Source organism: Elephantulus edwardii, unplaced genomic scaffold (assembly GCF_000299155.1).
Source record: "Elephantulus edwardii isolate Elephantulus edwardi_28Jun2011 unplaced genomic scaffold, EleEdw1.0 scaffold00218, whole genome shotgun sequence".
Lineage (NCBI taxonomy): Eukaryota > Metazoa > Chordata > Mammalia > Macroscelidea > Macroscelididae > Elephantulus > Elephantulus edwardii.
Window position 1 is genome coordinate 4,826,295 of NW_006399968.1, and position 23,422 is coordinate 4,849,716.

A 23,422-nucleotide genomic window follows, 5' to 3' on the forward strand; every position below is an offset into this window, starting at 1 on the left:
CAAACCCAGTACGGGCCCCAAGGCAGAAAGATGGGCTCAGCAATGAACTGGTTCCAAGATGATGACAAAGAGCTTTTTTCACTCTTCATAAAAAGTCCTGCTGCTATTAAGATAGTCTTTAAAACTTGTGAAAGGCAGAACTTGGAAAAGGACATTTCAAACATTTCCCACTACTAGAAAACAGGAAAAGAGTAGTTTAGATGACTTATAAGTGTAGAAAAATACGAGTCCCAGAAAAAAAAAGGCAGTCCCATAGCGTTCCAACTCTACCTCCTCAGTCTGGAGACTAAGGTGCACCTGGTCCAGGCCACACTCTTCATAATCACTTGTTATGCATCAGAAAGCTGGACAATGACTTAGGACAACAGAAGGAGAATTGACGCCTTTGAGCTGTGGTGCTAAAGAAGATTACTGGCCATACCATGGACTGATAGTGAGAACAAAAACGTTTGTCCTAGAGAGGGTAAAACTAGGCTTCTACTTGGAGGCAAGGATTCTGAAGCTTCATCTGACACACTTTGGACATGCTGCAAGGAGGGACCAGTCCTTGGAGAGGGATGTCTTGCTTGGGAGGGTGGAGGGACAGTGCAAGAGAGGAAGACCCTGGATGAGCTGGATTGACTCAGTGACTGGGGTAATGGGGGAGGTATGTCAGAGAAGACACGACTGGCTCAGGATAAAGCAGCGTTCAGAGCTGTTGTGCAGAAGGTCACTATGAATCACGAGCAACTGGAAAGCACATAACAACAACAACGCACTCTTAACTTCTTACAGTCAAAGGAATCAAATTCAATCATCTTGTAGGCAAGTCAGAAGAAAGGATTACTAAATTAAAGCTTATTCTCCCTGATGCTGTCCCTAACTAGTCCACTAACATTACTACCTTAACAGCCATTCTTTTTCTGTTATTCATAATTTTTAAAATAATCTCTGGTATTCTTTACACAATTAGCACCTTCTTAAATCCACACATCCCATATGTAAGCAAGAAATGAATTACTAAAATATACAATCTGCTATTTAAGTAGTGTTACAAATTGAACTGTGTGCTCCAGAAGGTGCACTAAAAATCATACTCTCTCTGCCTATGAATTATAATCTCATTTGGGAATAGGATATCTTTGTTATGTTAATGAGACAGGATTAGTGTACGATGTGTTTTGACACAATCTATTACAAAATATTTTTTTAACCAGATTAAGGAAGTAGAGATGAGAAAGAGAGATGCTAAACCGCACAAAGCCCGCTGAGGAGCAGGTCAGGAGCTGGGCAGAGACAAGCCCTTCCTCCAGAGCTGACAGGTAGAAAGTCCCCCTCAGAGCTGGAGCCCTGAATCCACACATGCAGCCTCCTAAAGTGGGAGAAAATACAACTCCATACGTGAAAGCCACCCACTTGTGACAACTCTGTTACACAGCTCTAGACAAGAGGGACTGACAAGTGGTAAGGATTTCACTTTCATTTGTTCCCAATTACTTGAAATTCGAAAAACTACCTAGCTGGAAGGCCAGAGGGTCTTAGGGAAGAGTCATTATATAGAAAAAAAGAGTACATGTACATTAGTACTAAATCTATGCTTTATAAAAACGGTAGAAGCAAATCAAATCACATAAACAGTTTTTCCTAGAAACTAGTTTTACTATGTTTTACTGAAGGAGCTCTGGTGGCCTAATGGTAAAAACCTGCACTGCAATCCCAAATGCATTCAGTTTGAATCCACCAGCTGCTTTGTGGCAAAGGATGGGCACCCTTTTCCCATGTGAACTTAGTTATATGGGAGGGTTCAAACTCGATGGCACACAATAACTACAAATATTTTACTGAATACATCAAGTCCTAATCTAGATTATTTTTGCATAGAAGTTTTGATGGAGCCTTACCTGATGGTCCTGAATCTTCCTGCCCACCACTCGGAACGTGTTGTTGCCTGTATGGTGGTAGATGTGCACTCTGCTGAACCCAGTTGAGCCACCAGCTGGCACCCACTTCTTATTGGCATCATCATAAACCATGACAGCAGCTCTTGCCTGGCAGATACTCTGTTCACTGTAAAAATAAAATTTATATATTTCTAAGGTAAGATTTGAGAAGAATGGGAATCCCAGAACATTTAATTGTGCTAATGTGAAACCTATACTTGGACCAAGAGGCAGTAGTCAGAACAGAGGAGGGTAACACTGCATGGTTCAAAATTGGGAAGGGTGTATGCCAGGGATGTGTCCTGTCTCCATACCTTTTCAACCTGTATGCAGAGCAGATTATCCGAGAGGCTGGGCTCTATGAGGAGAATTGTGGCATCAGGATTGGTGGAAGATCTATTAACAATCTGCGTTACGCAGATGACACAACCCTGTTTGCTGAAACTGAGGAGGACCTCATGCACTTAGTGCAGAGGGTCAAGGACTGCAGCCTTCAGTATGGACTGAGGCTCAATGTCAAGAAGACAAAGATTCTCACCACTGGACCAATTGGTAGTCTCAGGATGGATGGCGAAGAGATTGAGATTGTTCACAGCTTCAGTTTGCTCGGCTCCAATGTCAACACCTCTTGGCACCAGCAGTCAGGAAATCAAAAAACGTATTGCGATGGGAAAGTCTGCTGTTAGGGACCTCTCTAAAGTAATCAAGAGCAACGGTGTCTCTCTGGAGACTAAGGTGCACTTTATACAGGCCATGGTCTTTGCAATTACTTGTTATGCATCAGAGAGTTGGACAATGACTAGGGAGGACAGAAGGAGAATTGACGCCTTTGAGCTGTGGTGCTGGAGAAGAGTATTGAATGTACCATGGACTGCCAAGAAAACAGATTCATCCTGGAGAGGATTAAACCAAACAACTGCTTAGAGGCAAGGATTCTGGGGCTTCGTCTGACATACTTTGGGCATGTTGCCAGGAGGGACAGGTCCTTAGAGAGGGACATCATGCTTGGGAGGGTGGAGGGACGGTGCAGGAGGGGAAGACCCTCTATGAGATGGATTGATTCGGTGACTGGGGTAATTGGGATGGGTGTGTCGGACGCAGTAAGACTGGCACAGGATAGAGCAGGGTTTAAGGCTGTTGTGCATAAGGTTGCTATGAGTCGCAAACGACTCGACGGCACATAACAACAACAACAAGGTAAGATTTATAAAATGTGCTGTGTACTCCAGAGAACCACATAAAATAGGGAAAGTCAATCTAGCTGGCTGATAATTATTATTGTTACTGAGTGCTGCAGACAAGACGATAGAGGCTTCTGTCCTTAAAAATAGGGTACGGCACAGAGGCCAAGTTTAACAGGACAGCAAGTAATAAATGTTGGAGAGGATGTGGTGAGGTAGGAACTCTTATACATTGTTGGTGGGATTGTAAAATGGTACAACCACTCTGGAAGGCAGTTTGTTGCTTCTTCAGAAGGCTGAACATAGAAATTCCACATGACCCTGCTATTTCACTGCTTGAAATATACCCTGAGAAAATGAGAACTGAGTTCCAAATGGAGGAAGAAGCTCCTCCAGGGGGCAGCCCAGCACAGTGATTGAAAAGGGTGTGCTGAGAGCAGAGCAGAGATGGGGGTGTCTGTCAGGCATTGCTTCACGCTGGGTGGGGAGTGTTCACTATGAGCTGGAGCTGACTCCAGGGCACCTAACAACAGCATGCACCAAGCCACAGGAAAGTACCTCTTAAAGCTTACAATTCTAGAAACAAAGAACTGTAAATAACAACTCAATAAACAAATATTGAAGTACATTTCTAATCTTCAAAACTTAAAGTATGTGGATCCATATAATATTTCTCAAGAGTCAAGGAAAATCTCTCTCACTCTGAAAAGTTCAAGGGTATCCTAGTAAATTAAAACAACAGTTAAATCTTTATTTTGTAAATTGGGTCACTCCATGCTGTAGAAAAACAGAACATTTTTAAAACATACCATAAGTAAATGAAAGAATGGGAAATCTAAAACCAGGACATTGAGGGCATCCAATGTTTTCCAGCATCTTTTCTTCCCTACTGCTATACAGTGAATACTGCTGAAGATATCCCAAATGCTGAAACGCATAGTTAAAGGAATAGCTTTGATTCGTCCTTAATTAACAAGATGTATTCAACCTACCTACTCAGTCAGCAATTAAATGCCTGGTCAAGCTGCAACCATAGAAATGAGGCTATGTCTAAATGGCCAAGAAAGGTTAAAGATACAAAATTCATTCATTCATTCATTCTCCAATGAAGATGAAAAGAAAGTCATCAACATGAGATGCTAAGGATACACACATATCCAAATACAAACAAAACTGAAACACCAAGAATAAAGGAAAAATGAGTAAGAGCTGAAACAAGACTGTTTCAGGGGAGCTCTGGTGGCCTAGTGGCAAGGAGCTGCAACTACAATCCCAGAGGCGCACAGTTCAAATCCACCAGATGCTCTGCCGGGGAAGGAGGAACAATCTCCTCCTGTGCCAGTCAGATCTGATTTGACGGTACACTCACATAAAAATAATAAAATTTTTTAAAAAAAAGAAAAGACTTTTTCATGTGTCTGTGCAAGTTAAGGGATGTTGCTGTTGCTAAAAGAGACACTAACACTGCAATACACTCACAATTTTCCCCATGCTCAAGTTCACTACTCCAATCACTGTCAGGCTATCTATCTCCCTGAGAATCTTCCTCTCCTTCACTAATCTTTTCCAAGCATAATGTTCTTTTCTGAAGACTGATTCCTCCTGACAACAAGTTCAAAGTATGTAAGAAGTTTCACCGACTTCCTCCCCAGGGAGCAGCCTGGTGTACTTCCTCCGTGACAGATTTGCTGTTCTTCCTCAGCCTCTCTACAACCAGGAAGACAGCAAGTTCTCAAACAGGATGGTGCTGCCCACAGGCTCACGGCAGCAAAGAGCTTCTACTCTGCAAATGCAGCACCTGAGGACATCTCCTCACTAGAACAGGCTTATTAATTCTAATCTCACATGCTATGAACAAAATATGTCAATGATACCAGGTTTAGGGTTTCATGAAACTAGAAACTTCAAACAGATTTAGCCAGGTCAATAGAGAAGTGTTGGCGACCACTCCCTCCCCCTAGGTGGTCGGAAATGAGGGAAAGGCTGGTAGTGTTGAAGTGAAATGAGAGGTTGGAACATCACCAGCACTCACTGAAATGAGGACTGTCTGGTACACAAGAGTGGGAATAAAAATCTCCACTAAAAGGCTCATTATGTAACATTAAGTTTCTTGGACAAGTATCTTTACTATTATCCATAGTTTTTTTCTCATTTCTCTGCTCTAGAAACAGAATTTCTTTCTGATTAAGAATCTCTACCGTTCTTGAGAATTTTTAACTAAGAATGTCAACAAGTAAAACAAACACTGGAATTCTTAAATGTATGCACTTAATGTGTAGTTTTTAAGGGCTCTATCATCCATGACAAGGAAGCCAGAAAGGAGTTAAAAATCCTATCTACTGGAGAATCAAAAAGAAGAAAAAAAATTTCTAGATATGAAGATTTAAACAAGCATGAGGGAGAAAAGACCAAAAAAAGTTACTATTCATGGTCTTTTTATCTTCTTCCTGACCGTGCTTTAAATGAACACCTAGTCACCTAGTAAAAGTCTTCAAGGATCTGAGTCAGCAACGGAACTATACAAAAGATTCAATGAGTAAATTACTAAGCATGTTTGCCAAGATATGGTCCTAAATTAGTTGTAAATAAAAACTTCTTTTTATGGCCAAACACAACTGCCATGTATGTTGCTTCAGGCACAGAGTCGCCTACCAATTTATGGCAAGCCCATGAACAGCAGATCTGCCCTCTGTCTTGTCCTCTGCCATCCTCATCACCGCTGATGTGCTCAGGACTCCTGTTCCAGTCTTATGGCGGTCCATCTGGCTGAAGGGCTCTCTTTCTCTAACCCTCCACCTTTCCCAGCATGATGTCTTTGGACTCTCCTGACAACATGGCCAAAGGATATATATACAGTTGGTTGAACTTCATCTTCTTGATGTTAATTTATTTTTAAATGAAATTTTATATTGGACGACAGAGAGTTTTAGGAATCAAAAGTAAAAATCCTAACACTGCATTAAAATTTTGCCATTTCTCAAATTTCCTGAACAAGTGTACATGATGATAAAGACCGAGAAAATAAGAATGGTCAAGAAATGCTTGCCAAATTCTCTTCCTGTCAGTCTGAGTGCTTGGGTAAGGAGTTGCTCTGTCAAACCCAAAAGCAAGTGGTTTGAGGCAGCCAGCTGCCCTGTAGGAGAAAGGGGACCACCTCTTCCTGGGACTTACAGCCTCTGAACCTGCCTGGAGGGTCAGCTCTGAGGCAGCTCTGACTCAGCAGGAAGTTTCCTGGGAGACGGCCTGACTATTCTTGCATGTGCTATTTGTTGCTGTTGCCATAAAATCAAGTCTTTAGCAACTTCCATCCTCAGACATCATACATTAGTCATCGCTTTTTGCGGAAAGGCACGAAGAAGATAGTGGGATGGTGTGGCGATTCCCTTCTTCCGCGAGGAGAGATGATTTCATTTCCAGCCAATTCATGGGCAGCCACCAGCGGACACTCAGTGGCAGTCAATGTGTTGCTATGATGCTAAGCATCTTAGAGCAGAGTGTCCACACCCAGAAGATCCAGGAATAAAAACTTAGAGATCCAAATCGGAAGCCAGTCAGTAAACCTTCCTGAGTCAATCTACAATTGATCTGCCAAGGCCCAGGCAGTATTTCATTCTATGTGCCTGTGTCCTGTGCCTGCAGCTACTGCACACAGCAGGCATACTTTCTGCATCTGTTCAGTCCATTACTTCAGCTAACACAACCCTGCTCTCTACCAAAAGCTGGATCAAGTATCATTTCCTCAGTTTCTCTCAAGGCATCAAACACAGAACTAATCCATCAATTTTTCAACAAGCAGGTCTTTGTGCAGAGGCAGTATGTGAGCCATGGTAAGGAAGGGGATTGTATTCAAGTGCACTGGGAAGTCACCAGCAGGCATCATGCAAAACAGGCCTTTCATGTTCTAAAATATTCCTCTTAACTGCTACTAGAGAAGAGACTTAGAAAGGTGATATGGAAAGTAAGCTCTGAAGCAGGAGGATCAGTGTAAAATATTTTATGTTGTGACTCAGGCCAGACCAGAGGTAAACAAGAAAAAAACCCCATCTGAACTAAACTGGAAACAGCACAACCATACTCTGCTGATAATACGCAGGGCGGTTAGGGTGAAGAAGTGACCAAAAGATGGAGGAAAATTATGGGTGACAGTCAGCATTTTATTGGTACTGCCAAAAGCAGTAAGTGACAGGCTGTCTGCTGGGTTGCTGCTGTTATGTGCATCGAGGGAGAAACAACTCAGAGCTGAGTCTTCAGCAAGTTCACAGGAAAGGAGACTGCTCATCTTTCCCCAATGGAACAACTGGTAGATTCGAACCACTTGCCTTTGGGTTGGCCAGCACAACTCCTTACCACTAGAACCCCAGAGCTCCCTGCTGTCAGGCGTTATCACTACTGAGGGTTGGTCCTAACTCGTTCACACACACAGTCATAAAAACAGACAGACATACCCTCTGTAATTCTTAGAATCTCCAACATGGAGCAGAATTGCACCATGGGATTTTCTAGGCTATAATCTTTATTCCAGGTTGTTCTCCCACAGAGCCATTGGATGGGTTTCAACTGCAAGGACTCTTTGCAGTGTCCAGTCTATAATGATTTATTAAACCTTGTACAGTAACTTCTACTGTACTAAACGCTTGATAGTAAGCATAAGGTTGGTCATTCAAACCCACTCAAGTGCCCTGTCTACTTGGTCATCCTCCAGAACAGGTCCATGCTGCATATAGGCGGTCATCATGGGCTGGAATCAGCACCATGTGGTGGAAGAACACTAACCACAAGCGCACCCCACCAGGCACCCACCAACTTATTTGTTAGAACACAAGCACAGGAACTATACTCAGAAGGTGAAATATTAAGGAATAAATTACACAAAAAGTGGGACTTTCCTAACATTTCAATCATGTAAGAAGCTTAATGTTTGAACTCAATAAAAGTTTATGTACGTAAATAGAAACTGTAAAGATATTTATTTGGTTTTGTTGTATTGTTCTCATTTTTAAAAACAGGGGGGAAGAAAGCTGGACTTGTTAAAGTCCTGTGCTGGTTTAAGCAGCACACACATCTCAGAGTGCTTTGCTTTCTCAGCTCATGACAACTTCACTACTGCTCTGGAATCCAGGCATCCACGCTCCAAAGCGGAAGTCTCTCCAGACATCCCCCTACTCTCCCTCTACCACGAACGCTCCAACACCAGGACTGTCAATTCTACCCCCTCAAAGTGTCCCTGTTCTGCAGTCCTTGTCCTACTGCTTTTCCTTGAGCCTTCCCTATTTTCTCAACTAGGGAGACTGACTCAGTGACTGGGGTAATAATAGGGGTAGGTGTGTTGGAGACAGTGGGATTGGCACAAGACAGAGCAGGGGTTTAAGGCTGTTGACTCAACGGCAAACAATAGACCATCTCAACACTCTCCTAACTGCTATCTTCCACTTCAATCTCCCTCCCCCCCTTGGCTAATAACCCACTCTAAACATGCTGGCAGAGGTGTATATTTCTAAATCAAATTTGAGCTTAAGACGCTTCTGGTTAAGACATAGTACTTCAAAGACTCTTCAAAATAAACACTTGCTACCCAGTATGTTAGAGGTCTGACCAAGTCTGTCTTTCAAACACCCATCCAGGACACATGATGTGCCACATCGCCATTCCACCATCCTACTGCTGAGTGCACATCACCATTCAAAACAGATCAGATGCCCAACACTCCCAAATAACAAATACCCTCTTGATCATCACATCTTTGCACTCACATGCTTTTCCTTCTCGGTGAAGTTGAGACTCTGTCCCCATTTCCTTTCCCAAATATTCTAATTCTGATCTGCCTTTCAAAATAAAGAAACAAGTGTCACTTCTTCATAAAAGCTTCTGTTGCCTCTTCTGTTGCTATTATGTACCGTAAAGGGGTTTTCAGAGGCAGTTAATCACCAGCAGAGAGATTTCCATCCTTCTCCCATGGAGCAGCTGGTGGCCTCAAACTGCTTGCCTTTGGGATTGCAGTGCTTCTTGCAACTAGGCCACCAGAGCTCCTAAACAGGAACCTATATTTTCCAAAAACTATGTATATCATCTCTCCACTGACCAGTTTGAGATAGAAACTCCAAAACTACTGCCTGGAAATCAATATTTATATAACAAATTATTCCAATTCATTGTCGAGTCAGCATCGACTCACAGCTGACCCTCCAGCGGGTTTTCAGAGGTTACAATCTGCCAGGAGGAGACTGCCCATCTTCCTTTGGCAGAGCAGCTGCTGGATTCACCCGCACGACACCCTCAGAGCACACCACTAGAGCTTCCCCAGGAGCCACAGTGTTTACTATCCGGCATGTCCTTACTCATTCATTTAACCCCTCCAACAAATCTATGCCATACACAATCCCATGGGGTCAACCTAGAATTTTTTTATTTTGCTTACTGGTCCCATTTCATAGATAGTGTAAACAGGCGTCAAACTAGCGAGTCGGCTACAATATCAGCTTGTGACTATTTCAGTCTAAGAGATTCTGTTTATCAACTATGTCAGTTTCTCCCAAGTCACATCCTAGTAAGTTTTCTATGACTTGCATATTATATTTCATACTATATTTAATTTGACTCTAAAGGGAGGGAAATTTTCCCCCTGAAATCACTAATTTTAAAGGTTGTTATTTTAAAAAAAAAAAAAAAAAACCAACATTGTTTTCTAAAGACTTCACTACCAAAAACGTTAAACTATAGCAAAACCAGTGATGTTAAACACTGTGACACTGATGTGTCAAATGTGATAATGGTCACCCATGGTGGACAGTGTTTGGTGGCGCTCCCCAATTTAAAACTAGCTCAGAAGCAGGAGTAGCATCCACTTCCATAATAGCTTGCCTCTGGAAACTCTACAAACATGGAGAAACGATGAAAGTTATACAGGTGTTCAAGTCTTTCATACATAAGGGTCACTATGGGTCATCTACAACTGGACAGCACTTAACAGTAACAACATAGCAAAATCATGTCTAGACTACCACAGATGTGTTTAAGAATAGTGGTAAAAAGCCAACTCAGAAGGTATTACTCTGGACTGCTTACCTCTAATAGAATCTCACCCATCTTCCAAGAATTACGTAACATACAAAATCTGTAGGAAATACTTTATTCATGAAGTAAAAGGTGTACGTACCCAAAAGAATATAGAATATATAAAGAGTAACATGATTTCCAAAACAAGCCAGTGACTTGCCTAGGAACCATCATCCTACTGTTTAATTCCAAAGTTGTTACTACTTGATAGATGAATTCAGCATTACAAAGAAAACAAGAACTTTAAAACAAATTAGCCCATTTCAAGTATATAACTCCCTTTTATTCCAAAAAACAAAGTTAAAAGAAATAATAGATTATATTGTCATTCCAGTCACTATACAAAGAGTACTGGCTAGAAAATCATGATAAAGTTTCACAATAAGACTATAGAAAAAAAGATCCTTTCAAATACGCCAAAAATTTAAGACGTAAATAAATATTCAAACTATAGACAACAATATAGTAAACTTACCTTCCTAGATAGGTGTATTAGGATCTTACCTTCCTAGATAGGTGTATTAGGATCATGTACTACCAATACTTTTTTCAATATTATTTGAGTGTAGTAAGAGATCATTAAATGTCTGCTGAATCAAATATTCAGCACAAGACTGTCATTAGGTGGCATCAAATTGAGTGTGACTCAAGGCAACCCTGTGAACAAAATCTGAACCCTGACCTGTCCTCTGCCATAGCCACTTCTTCTGACACACTTGAGAGCCCATTGCTGCAGTCATGTATAATAAAAGTGCGTCTCATTGAGGTTGAGGGTCTTCCTTTCTTTTGCTAACCTTTCATCTGTCCAAGCATCATGTCCCTTTCTAAGAACTAGCCTCTCACAGCAACCTGCCGAAAGTATGTGCCTCAAAGGCAGTTCCCAAAGTGGCCGCAATTAGCTCTCTACTGTTGCAGAGCACCTCTGAGCTGGTTTTGGAATCAAAGTGACCCCCACATGTTGTGCTGGGGCAAAACTGCCCCACAGGGTTTTCTAAGCTGTAACCAGGGCAAGAGTAGATTCCCTGAGCATTTTTCCTTGCTGGGTTAGCTGCAAGGAGTCTTTCAGTATGCAGCACAGCGTTAACCACTGGACCACTAGGGCTCCAGAGACCTGCTCTCCCTATATTCACATCTCTGTGAAATCTACACTTCCACTTCTATGCAAAATGCAACTTGTCATTTGCTTCTTTCTATCAAACAACGACAAGAGTTAAGAAATGTCTCTTTGAAAATTAGTTTTTAAAGACTTCCATCTCACTTGCTACCTTATAGTCAAAGTCTATTATATAATTAACTGTTTTAGTTTACTTGGTTCCACAGTAAACACTCTTGGTAACAGCAACCAGGAAATCAAGAGACAAATTGCATTGGGAAAGTCAGTTGTGAGGGACCTCTCAAGAGTACTGAAGGGCAAAGACGTCAGGCTAGAGACTAAGGTGTTCCTGATCTGGGCTATAATCTTCCCAATTACATGCTATGAATCGGAGAGTGGGACAGTGAATAGGAATGATAGAAAGAGAATTGATGCCTTTGAGCTGTGGTGCTGGAGAAGCGTGCTGAATATACCATGGACTGCTAGGAAAACAAACAGGTTTGTCCTGGAGAGGGTGAAGCTGGAATGCTCTTTGGAGTCAAGGATTCTGAAGCTTCGTCTGACATACTTTGGGCATGTTGCAAGGAGGGACTGGTCCTTGCACAGGGACGTCGTGTTTGGCAGAGTGGAGGGATGTCACAGGAAAGGAAGATCCTCGATGAGATGGATCGATTCTGTGATTGGGGTGGTAGGAATGAGTGTGTCAGAGACGGAGAGGTTGGCACAGGATAGAGCAGCGTTTAGGGCCCTCATACATAGTAGCAATGAGTTGCAAGTGATTTGACAGCATATAACAACAATCTGCCATTTACCTGAGGCCCTCAATAAATAATCAGAAAGCAACTGAGTCATTCTACCAAGATGTAAATGGGGGAGGGGGAGAAAGCAGATTCTTTCTGGTGATGTGTTGAGCTGAGACTGTAACCCCAGCCAGCACACCTAGACTCTCACTTTGGAAGCAATTCTGAGCCAGAAGACCCAGAGAAACTGTTCCCACACTTCTGATATGTAGAACTGGGTGGTAAATGATACACTTTTAAGCCACTAACTATTAGAGTACTTATTGTGTGGACATCTTTCCTGATTTTAAACCCTGCACTGTTCCCTTATTCTGTTCTGATGCCTGCTTTCTGGTGATGTGTAGGTTTCCTGTGAACAAAAATCAAGCATTCTGGGACTCCCATTCTCCTCGGTGTTATCCATAATTTATTATGATCTACACAGCTGAATGCCTTGGCATAGATTATAAAACACAAGTAAACATATTGCTGATATTTTTCCTTCACCACCAATGGTTCTGGATCATGAATCTCCTGCATAGTCAAATAATTCTTTCCAGTTAAGTGACTCTACTCTTTCCATCTTCTTTTGCTGCTTCCTGTGTCATTCAAGCCTATAGAACCTTTCAGTACTGCAACCTTACTTTTCTTTTTCTTCTTCAGTTCTTTCTCTTTGAAAAATGCCAGCATATTCTTTTCTCTTGCTTCTTACTTCAGGTCCATGCACATTTTATTATAGTACTCTGCTCTGTCTTCTCAAGCTGTCCTTTGATAGCTTCTATTCAGCTCTTTCTTATCATTTCTTCCTTCAGCTTAAACTTCTCTATATTCAAGAGTAAGTTTCTGAGTCTCCTCTGACATCCATTTTGGTCTTTTCTTTCTTTCCAATCTTCGGCAATGACCTTTATACTTCGTGGATGATGTTCTTGATGTCATCCCATCACGCATCTTCAGCCATTAGTGTTCAATGCATCAAATTCATCCTTGAATGCACACCCATGTTTATCGTGGCTTTGTTCACAATAGCAAAGAGTTGGAAACAATCTAAGTGCCCGTCAACAAACAAATGGATAGAGAAACTGTGGTATATTCACACAATAGAATACTACACTGCATAGAAAAACAAGGAATTTGTGCAATATCATTCAAAATGGGTGACCCTGGAGGACATTATGATGTGAAGTATCTCAGTCACAAAAGGACAAATACTGCATAGTGCCATTGCTGTAAAACAGGACTGACATCGGTTTTGGGGGGAGACTGAGAAAGATGGGTTCAATAATGTACACTGCATTGAAACAGATGAGGGAGAAAACTGTTTAAAAGGGAAATGGGATTAGGTATTACTGTCATGACAGGGGTCCAGAATGATGGCTGCACATTGGGGTGGACTTAGGGGGAGGGACTGTATAACAATGAAAGAATTTTTCTTTTACTTTTCAAAGAGAAGAGTGAATTGGGTGGGGGGAAGGTGGGCAGGGAGAAAAGTGCAACAATGAATGGATGGAAATCCTCAGTCTCTGTAAACTTTCATTAAAAATAATAATAATTAAAATAATAATAATAATTTAAAAAATTATCAGAAAAAATCATCCTTGAGAAGGATGGTCTCTAAATTCAGGTGAGATACACTCAAGGTCATATTTTGGCTCTTGTGGACTCATTTTAATTTTCTTCAGGTTCAATGTGATCTTTTATATAAGTAATTGGTGGTCTATCCCACAGTCAGCCCCAGCCTTCTTCTGACAGACATCAGTGAGCTTCTCCACTATCCATCCATCCACTGAGATCTGTCCACCACAGATGACAGTGCTGGGATTTGAAATACCAGTGGGACAACTCTCAGTACCACAGCAATGTGTAGACCACCACATAGGACAAACAGAGACAAGCAGGGGAAGAAATACAGTTGGTAATACAAAAAAGACGTTTCTCATCAAGTCACCTCCAAAAAAATGCACATGTTCCATATGTGAATTATATCTCAATAAAGCTGTTACCAAAAAGCAAAACAGCAAAGGAAAAAATGCATATAGGCAAGATGTGGACCAAAGGAAATAGTCACAAAACATAAATATGACATGTATCCAGGATATATTTTTTAAACTTCTACTCCATACCTTTTCAACCTGTATGCAGAGCAGATTATCCGGGAGCTGGAGCTCTATGAGGAGGAGTGTGGCGTTAGGATTGGTGGACGATATATCAACAATCTACGTTATGCAGATGACACAACCTTGCTCGCTGAAACTGAGGACGACCTCATGCACTTGCTGCAGAGGGTCAAGGACTGCAGCCTTCAATATGGACTGAGGCTCAATGTCAAGAAGACAAAAATTCTCACCACTGGACCAATCGGTAGCATCAGGATGGATGCCGAAGAGATTGAGATTGTTCACAGCTTCAGTTTGCTTGGCTCCATGGTCAACACTCTTGGCACCCATAGCCAGGAAATAAAAAACGTATTGCGATGGGAAAGTCTGCGGTGAGGGACCTCTCCAAAATACCCAAGAGCAACAGTGTCTCTCTGGAGACTAAGGTCCACCTGATACAGGCCAATCACTTGTTATGCTTCAGAGAGTTGGACAATGACTAGGGAGGATAGAAGGAGAATTGACACCTTTGAGCTGTGATGCTGGAGAAGAGTACTGAATGTACCATGGACTGCCAAGAAAACAAACAGATTCCTCCTAGATAGGGTTAAACCAGGCTGCTCCTTGGAGGCAAGGATTCTGGGGCTTCGTCTGACATACTTTGGACATGTTGTAAGGAGAGACAGGTCTTTGGAGAAGGACAGACATCATGCTGGGTAGAGTAGAGGGACAGCACAGGAGGGGAAGACCCTGTCTGAGGTGGATTGATTCAGTGACTGGGGTACTCGGGAGGGGTGTGTCAGAGACAATGAGATTGGCACAGGATAGAGCACAGTTTAGGGCTGTTGTACATACGGTCGCTATGAGTCGCAAATGACTTGACAGCACATAACAACAACAAAAACAACAACAACTTACTAATTAAAAGACAGAGAACTAACAAAACACTGGGCAAAGCATTTAAACTATGTCCCAAAATATAATATATGAATGGTCAGTAAATCCATGCAGAAGTACTAAGCATTAATCATTCAGGGGAAATGCAAATTAAAATCACGACAAGATGGTATTACACATCCACCAGAACAGCTAAAATACAACACAATTAGGACTCCCACATATTGTTGCTGAGAGTATAAATTAATTCAAGTACTCTGAAAGATCTAAAAGTTCCATATAGAACTAAATATACACCCATCTTCTGATCTTTCTATTCCAATGCAAAGTAGCCAAAACACCTAGAACAGAGCAGATGTCTACCCAGAAGAATGGATACAGAGACTGTGGAAGAGTCATGCAATGGCATTATCACTGAACATTTTTTTAAAATCCCACAAACTACTACAGACAACAACTTGAATAGCAAGAGCTTTATACTCTGGATGAAGTCCTATATGTAAAAGTTTATACTGTAGATATCATAATATCTGAACATTTGGAAGGAAAAAATCTATAGTAGAGTCACCTGCAACTTGACAGCACTTAACAAGAAAAACAACAACAGAGGTAAACCAGAATAGTCATGGTCAGCAAGGTCTGAAAGTAGGGTGACTAAGAGGGCCTGCAGTAACTGTCACTACCCCAGAATGTTCTGTATTTGTAAATTACTATCTAAGTTGGATCTTGGTAGAAGGCAAAGAGTAACAGGGAAACCTATTTGTGTTTCATTGACTATGCAATGGCATTTGGCCGTGTGGATCACCTTGTGGAGAATGGGAATTCCAGAACGCTTGATTTTGCTAATGTGAAACCTAAACTTGGACCAGGAAGCAATCCTCAGAACAGAGCAGGGGAAAACGGCATTGTTCAAAATCAGGAAGGGAGTGTGTCAGGGATGTGTCCAGTCTCCACCTTTTCAATCTATACGTGGAACAGATCATTCAGGAGGCTGGACTTTTTGAGAAGGAATGTGACATCAGGATTGGAGGAAGACTCATCAATAACCTGTGTTATGCAGATGACACAATCTTGCTTACTGAAACTGAAGAAGACCTAAAGCACTTGCTGCAGAAGGTCAAGGACTGCAACCTTCAATGTGGATTGAAGCTCAACATCAATAAAATAAAGATTCTCCCTACTGGGCCAATTGGCAGCAACATGATGGATGGAGAAGAGATTGAGGTTGTTAACAATTACAGCTTGCTCAGCTCCACAATTACCACTCTTGGAAATCAAAAGACTAATTACATTGGGAAAATCTGCTGTCAGAGTACTGAGAAGCAACAATGTCTGTCTAAAGACTAAGGACAGCCTGATCCAGACCATGGTCTTTGTAATTACTTGCTATACATCAGAGAGCTGGACAATGACTAAGGATGACAGAAGAAATGATGCCTTTGAGTAGTGGTGCTGAAGAAAACTCTTGAACAGACCATGGATCACCAAGAAAACAAACAGGTCTGTCTTGGAGAGGGTGAAATCAAGTTTATCCTTAGAATCTAGGATTTTGAAGCTCTGTTTCACATACTGTGGGCATGTGGCAAGGAGGGACCAATCCCTGAGAAGGACATCATGCTCAAAAAGGTGGTGGGACAGCACAGGAAAGGAAGACCCCCACATGAGATCAGTTGATACAGTAACTAGGGCAATGGGGGTAGGTGTGTTAGAGTCAGTGAGACTGGCTCAGGACAGAGCAGATTTCAAAGCTGTTGTACACAGGGTTACCATGAGCCACAGGCAACTGAACAGCACATAACAACCACCACCACCTAAACTGAGAAGGACTGGAGAGCATTACGCTAAGTGAACTAATTCAATCCCATAAGGACAAATACTGTATAAGACCATTATTGTAGAAATAGAAAGATTACTAGTAAAACATGTATGCGGATCCAAGGAGGGGAGGGAAGGAGCAAAGCAAGAATGAGCAGGGGCAGGTGTTAGCCACAGGGTCACACAATTTGATGGGTGGAGGGTGGGGTGGGTTAAGGAAATGGGAAAGATCTGGTGTGAAAAACAACGTATACGAACTTTGTAAGTAAAGCAGTATAAAACAAGTTTTATTTAAATTTAAAAAAATTTTTTTTAAAAAGGAGCTGAAAAACAAACTCAAGTCACGGCTGGCAATACTTAAAGATCATTTGGGTAGAATGTTGAATGATCCAGGAAGTATCAAAAGAAGATGGAAGGAGTACACAGAGTCACTGTATCAGAAGGCATTGGCTGACACAGGAATTTCATGAAATAACATATGAGCAAGAACCTATGGTGATGAAGGAGGAAGTTCAAATTGCTATGAAGGAATTGGCAAAAAACAAGGCTCCAGGAGTTGACAGCATACCAATTGATTTCAACAAACAGACGCTGCCCTGGATGTGCTCACTAAGCTGTGCCAGGAAATCTGGTGGACAGCCAGCTGGCCAACTGACTGGAAGAGATTGATATTTGTTCCTGTTCCAAAGAAAGGTGACCCAAAAGAGTGTGGAAATTATAAAACAATATCACTGATATCACATGCAAGCAAGATTCTGCTGAAAATTATCCAAAAACGTTTGGAACAATATGTCAACAGAGAACTGCAAGATATGCAGGCTGGATTTAGAAGAGGTTATGGTACTAGGGATATTATAGCTAATGTTAGATGGATCTTGGCAGAAAGCAGAGATACCAGAAGAATGTCTATCTGTGCTTCATTGACTATGTAAAGGCTTTTGACTGTGTGGATCACAACAAGCTGTGGCTGACTCTGAGAAGAATGGGAATCCCAGAACATTTGACTGTTCTAGTGCAAAACCTATACTTGGACCAAGAGGCAGTTGTCAGAACAGAGCAAGGAGACACTACATCATTCAAAAGCAAGAAAGGGGTCCATCAGGGATGTATTTTATCTCCATACCTTTTCAATCTGTATGCAGAACAGTTCATCCAAGACGCTGGGCTGTATGAGGAGGAATGTGGCATCAGGACTGGTGGAAGAATCGTCAACAACCTGTGTTATGCAGATGATACAACCCTGCTCGCTGAAACTGAGGAGGATCTGAAGTGCTTGCTGCAGAAGGTCAAGGACTGCAGTCTTCAATACGGACTGAAGCTCAGTATTAAGAAAACAAAGATTCTCACCACCGGGCCAATTGGCAGCATCAGTATAGATGGTGAAGAGATTGAGATAGTTAACAGTTTTTGTTTACTTGGTTCCACAATCAACACTCTTGGTAACAGCAGCCAGGAAATCAGGAGACGAATTGCACTGGGAAAGTCAGCTGTGAGGGACCTCTCAAGAGTACTGAAGAGCAACGATGTCAGGCTGGAAACTAAGGTGTGCCTGATCTGAGCTATAGTCTTTGCAATTATGCGCTATGCATCAGAGAGTTGGACAGTAAATAGGGATGATAGAGAGAGAACTGATGCCTTTGAGGTGTGGTGCTGGAGAAGACTGTTGAATATACCATGGACTGCTAGGAGAACAAACAGGTTTGTCCTGGAGAAGGTGAAGCCAGAATGTTCCCTGGAGTCAAGGATTCTAAAGCTTAATCTGACATACTCTGGGCATGTTGCAAGGAGGGACTGGTCCTTGGAGAGGGACATCATGTTTGGGAGAGGGGAGGGACGGCGCAGGAGAGGAAGACCCACGATGAGATGGCTTGATTACGTGAGTGGAGTGGTGGGAACGAACGTGTTTGAGACAGCGAGGTTGGCACAGGATAGAACAGCGTTTAGGGCTCTTGTACATAGAATCGCTATGAGTCGCAAACGACTCGATAGCCCATAACAACAACAACAATTAGGGTTAGGGAGTTCTGGTGGCATAGAGGCAAGAAGCTGCAATCCCAAAGGTACGCCGTTTGAATCCACCAGATGCTTTGCTGAAGAACGAGGGGCAATCTCCTCCTGTGCTATTAGGATCTGATTAGACAGTACACAACAAGATTTATTTTTTTTTATTTTTTTTTTTTTTAAAAAGCACTATTAGGGTTACACAGATGCCTGCATTTCTTAAAGCCTACCCAACAGTCTGCATTTCTTTGTATGTGTTATACCACCAAAGGCCCCCTGTAGACGACACATATGTGAGAGTGTAGTATACTGATGCCTGTAATTATTTTTTTAAATCATCCACACAAACAACTTTAAACAGATTAATGGATCAACAGAATGCTGGATTAATGTGTTGCTAAAACAAGTATAATAAAATGTTAAAGAGAATGTCTAGACTGGGGTATACATCTATGTACTGTACAATGCTTCCTACTCCCTTACACGTCTGAAATGTTTCGTAATAAAATGTTGGGAGGAAAAAAATCAATCACATATTTAGCCCTGTGCAGCCTCCCCTATAAAGAAATAATTATGCATAGACTTCCTAGCTATGACAATAATTATGTAAAACAGTATATTCTGGCATCTTCATTAATAAAAGGGAAAGACAAAAGACTGGTATCAAAGACTCCATTTCATTCTAATAAGACCTTTAAAAATTAATTGCATTAGTTCAGAAACAACACAGAGATAAAATAGCTGACTTCTGGTAGGAACTGGGGTGCCATCCCACCTCAGCAACCCCTCATACACACAACACTGAGGGTAGGGTGTTGAGCTTAGTCTCAACAATCATCTGTCAAAAAGTGTCAACATTATCACAGCCCCTCACTCTCTCCTCAATTCCAAAGCCATACAGAAAACTGCCTACTGTACATATGCATGTTTCCACCTACATACCACAAACCCAAAACCAAACTCACTGTCGTCAAGTCAGAACCGCCTCATTACCGGCCTCCAGCAGGTTTGGAGAGCTTGTAAATCACAAGGGAGGAGACTGCCCCTCTTTCTCCCATAGAGCATCTTAGAGTGAGCAGTGCAACTTCTAGCCCACTTGGCTGCCAGAGCTTCCTGGATATAAAAACCTATCTCAAAACAGAATTTCATTCTCTTCCTCCATCCTACCAGCTCCCTCCTTCTCCTCAATGTTCCAAGTGAAGGAGGGATAACAACAATTCAAGTCTGTCTGGTCCCAACAAGAAATCTATATGCTACCCCTGAATGCCGCCTGCCACCTACCTCCACATCTGTGAACAAGCCCTGTCGATTTAAACAACCAAATATTTCCACATACCCTCCCACCTTGCTCCATTGCCACGATCTTAAAGCACTGTTTCTTTTCCTGGCTAACTATGGGAGTCTCCTAAATGTTCTTCAAAGATCCAGCCCCCTCCTATTGAAAGTATCATCAGCACTTCCTGAAGATGGATGAAACATCTTCACGTTATTTTGAAAATACACCCTATTATTTCTACACAGGAGAATTTAGTTAAGAATATTCTAATTAAAACCTTTTCACAAAACAGATTTCTATTTCGCTGGCTTTGTTCATCTCATTTTCAGCTGAGCTTTGGTCACGTCACCACATATTTTGTAGTTCAGACCTATTAACAACAAAGTGTTTACTGCATTTTACAGCTATCACCAAGTGTATTCACATTCTCAAAAGCTCTGCTGCAGAGACTGTCAGTTTTGGGGGTTTTTCTCATACAGCTTGGAATTCAAAAAGGTTTTCCATTTCTGACACTAGCAACTTCAGTTCTAGAACTTCTAGGGCATAGAGTGGGAATCCCTTTCGAAGCACAAAAGCACAGTGGTTAATGTTCTCAGGTTCAAAATTTGGAGTTAAACTTGAGTTCCCATTCATTTCCTAGTGTGTGGCCTTAAACAAGTTGTGGTGTGATGCCTCTGCACTTGTTTCTGGATTTCTAAAACCTACTTCATGGCATTTCTGCCATGTACCTAACCACTTCAAATACGTGGCACATGGCAGCCATTCAACTAAATGTTAGCTAGTCATATTACTATCAGTATTTGGGTAAATGGAACAGAAAACAAACAGAGCTCTACCAGTGAGCACTGATGCCTATAAAGAGCTACAGTGTGCACTGAGCCGTCCTGTAGCAAGAGTCTGTGCATCTCATCCACTGAGTCAGTCAGCTTCATGCATCTGCCTCAAAATGGAATTGTCTTCATTTCCACCCTTGACTGGGATCCGGTTTATATAAGTATTTTAACTACAGTGGCTTATTCATAAATGCAGAATTCATGATGATCTTGAAATACTGAAGATAAACGGCAAATCGCTGATGTTTTTACATCTCTATGAGACTGGAATTCAAGTCTTATTTCTTGTTTCCATTTTTCCACCAGCACAAACAACCTAGTAAGTACAACAGACTCTTGTGGAGAGGCGCTGCCAAGTAGATTAAGGCAATTAAGGATGAGTGACCCTATGGACAACAGACCAAACTGTCCCTCTCCTGCACCACCTGCTCAATCTCCCCTTCCTCAAGCCCACTGTCATAATCACTTTGTCAATCTCCCACTTTCAGATCTGTCCTCTCTTTCACTGACTCTTTCTCGGGCTTTTTCCAAGGACTAGGTCCTCCTGACAACATGTGTAATGTATATGAAACACCACCCTTGCCTCTAAGGAGCTCTCTGGTTGCACTTCCTCAAATATATACTAGTTTCTTCTTTTGACAGTCCAACACTCTTCACCAACACCACAATTCAAAGGCACTGATTCTCTTCTAGTATCCTCACTCATTGCTCAACTTTCAGATGCACAGAAAGCAACTGAAAAGACCATGACTTGGATCATGCTTATATCAGTCTTTAAACTGGTATCCTTGGGAGAGGGCTGTGACAGTCTATTTTCTCAATTCAACAGGTCTTCATATTTCTTGACTGCTGCTGCCCTGGGCATCAATGAAAACATTGACAACTTCAATCTTTTCTCCATATATCATGTTGCCTATTGGCCTAGTGGTGAGAACTGTTGTTTTCCTGATGTACAGATGTCATTCATAGTGAAGGCTGGAGCTTTTGATCTTCTGCAGTAAGAGTATCAGGTCTTCTTCACTTTGTGCAAGCAAGGTTGTGTCATCTGCATAACACAGGCTGTTAGCAAATTCCCCCAATCTTGCTGCCACATTGTTCTTCATAGAGTCCAGCTTCTCAAATTATTTTACCAGTATATAGATTGAATAGATATGGAGAGAGGTGACAACTCTGATGCACACGTTTCCTGATTCTAAGCTGTCTTCATATGTACGTATGGGTTTCCTATGAGCACAATTAAGTGTTCTGGGATTCCTAGTCTTCTCAGTATTAGCCATAATTTGTTATGGTCCACACAAATGCCTTCATATAGCCAGTAAAATATAAGTAATCCTTTTTTTGGAATTCTCTGCTTTCAGTCAAGACCACCTGACATTAGCAATGATATCCCACATTCCCCAGCCTCTTAGGAATCCAACTTGAATTTCTGGAAGATTTCTATCGATATAACTGATCCGGTCATTTTAAAATCATCCTCAGCAAGATTTTACTTGCATGTAGTATTAATGATATTGTTTGATAATGCTCACATTCTGTTGGATCACCTTTTGGGGGTGGGGGGAATGGGAACAAATGTGGATATCTTTCACTCAGTTAGCAAGGTAGCTATCTTCCAAATTCCTTGGTGTAGACTGATGAGTATGCCCAAGGCAGCATCTGTGTGGTGAAACATGAGCCCATTGGTATTCTATCAATCCCTGGGGGCTTCTTTTTTGCCAACATCTTCAATGCAGCTTAGACTTCTCTTTTCATCACCACTGGTTCTTGCTCATATGTTACTTCCTAAAATGGTTCAGTGTCAATCAATTATTTTTGGTAAAGTGACTGTGTATTCTTTCCATTTTCTTTTGATGTCTGTATCATTCAATATTTTGACCACCAAATCCTTCAGTACTGCAACTCACAACCTGAATTTATTCATTTCTTTCAGCTGGAGAAATGCCAGGACATTCTCCTCTTTGGTTTTCACATTCCAGCTCTGTGCCCTAAATAAGTTGTTGTTGTTTTAAAAAAGTCAGCTCTGTAAATTTTTCTTTTCATTAAAGCCACTTAAAATTGTATTATGGACGACAGAATACTCAGGTACCTAACATGGGTTGTTCAATAAACTTGGGCTTTCCATTTGTAATAACTGATTCACGAATGCATAGCTACATTGAGATCTTTAAACAAATCCCAATCTACTGCAATGAAGTCAAGACTGACTCCTGGTGACCTGAGACAGGAAGAGTTACCATTATGTCATGGTTCTGGTGGGTACAAACCATTTGGTTAGCAGGGCAACGTTTTACCTCCCAGCGCACCAGGGCTCCTATTCACCTAAAGAAAATGTTTAGGTGAAAGGTAATAAAGACAGCACATCACATAGAAATAAAATGCCTAAGTAGTATTTTATAATTAATTAATAAGGCTATAGTCTTCGCAATTACATGCTATGCATCAGAGAGTTGGACAGTGAATAGGGTTGATAGAAAGAGAATTG

The 23,422-nt window shown here is 41.6% G+C and overlaps 1 protein-coding gene across 1 annotated transcript in view; it reads right to left on the bottom strand.

Annotated features, from left to right (window-relative positions):
• Positions 1 to 23,422, bottom strand: part of ENAH (enabled homolog (Drosophila)) — a 132,445-nt gene that overhangs the window by 94,813 nt on the left and 14,210 nt on the right. Inside the window, exon 2 of the mRNA XM_006898062.1 lies at positions 1,881 to 2,046. Within this exon, the coding sequence (XP_006898124.1) occupies positions 1,881 to 2,046 (166 nt within the window). The remainder of the gene's footprint in view (positions 1 to 1,880; positions 2,047 to 23,422) is intronic.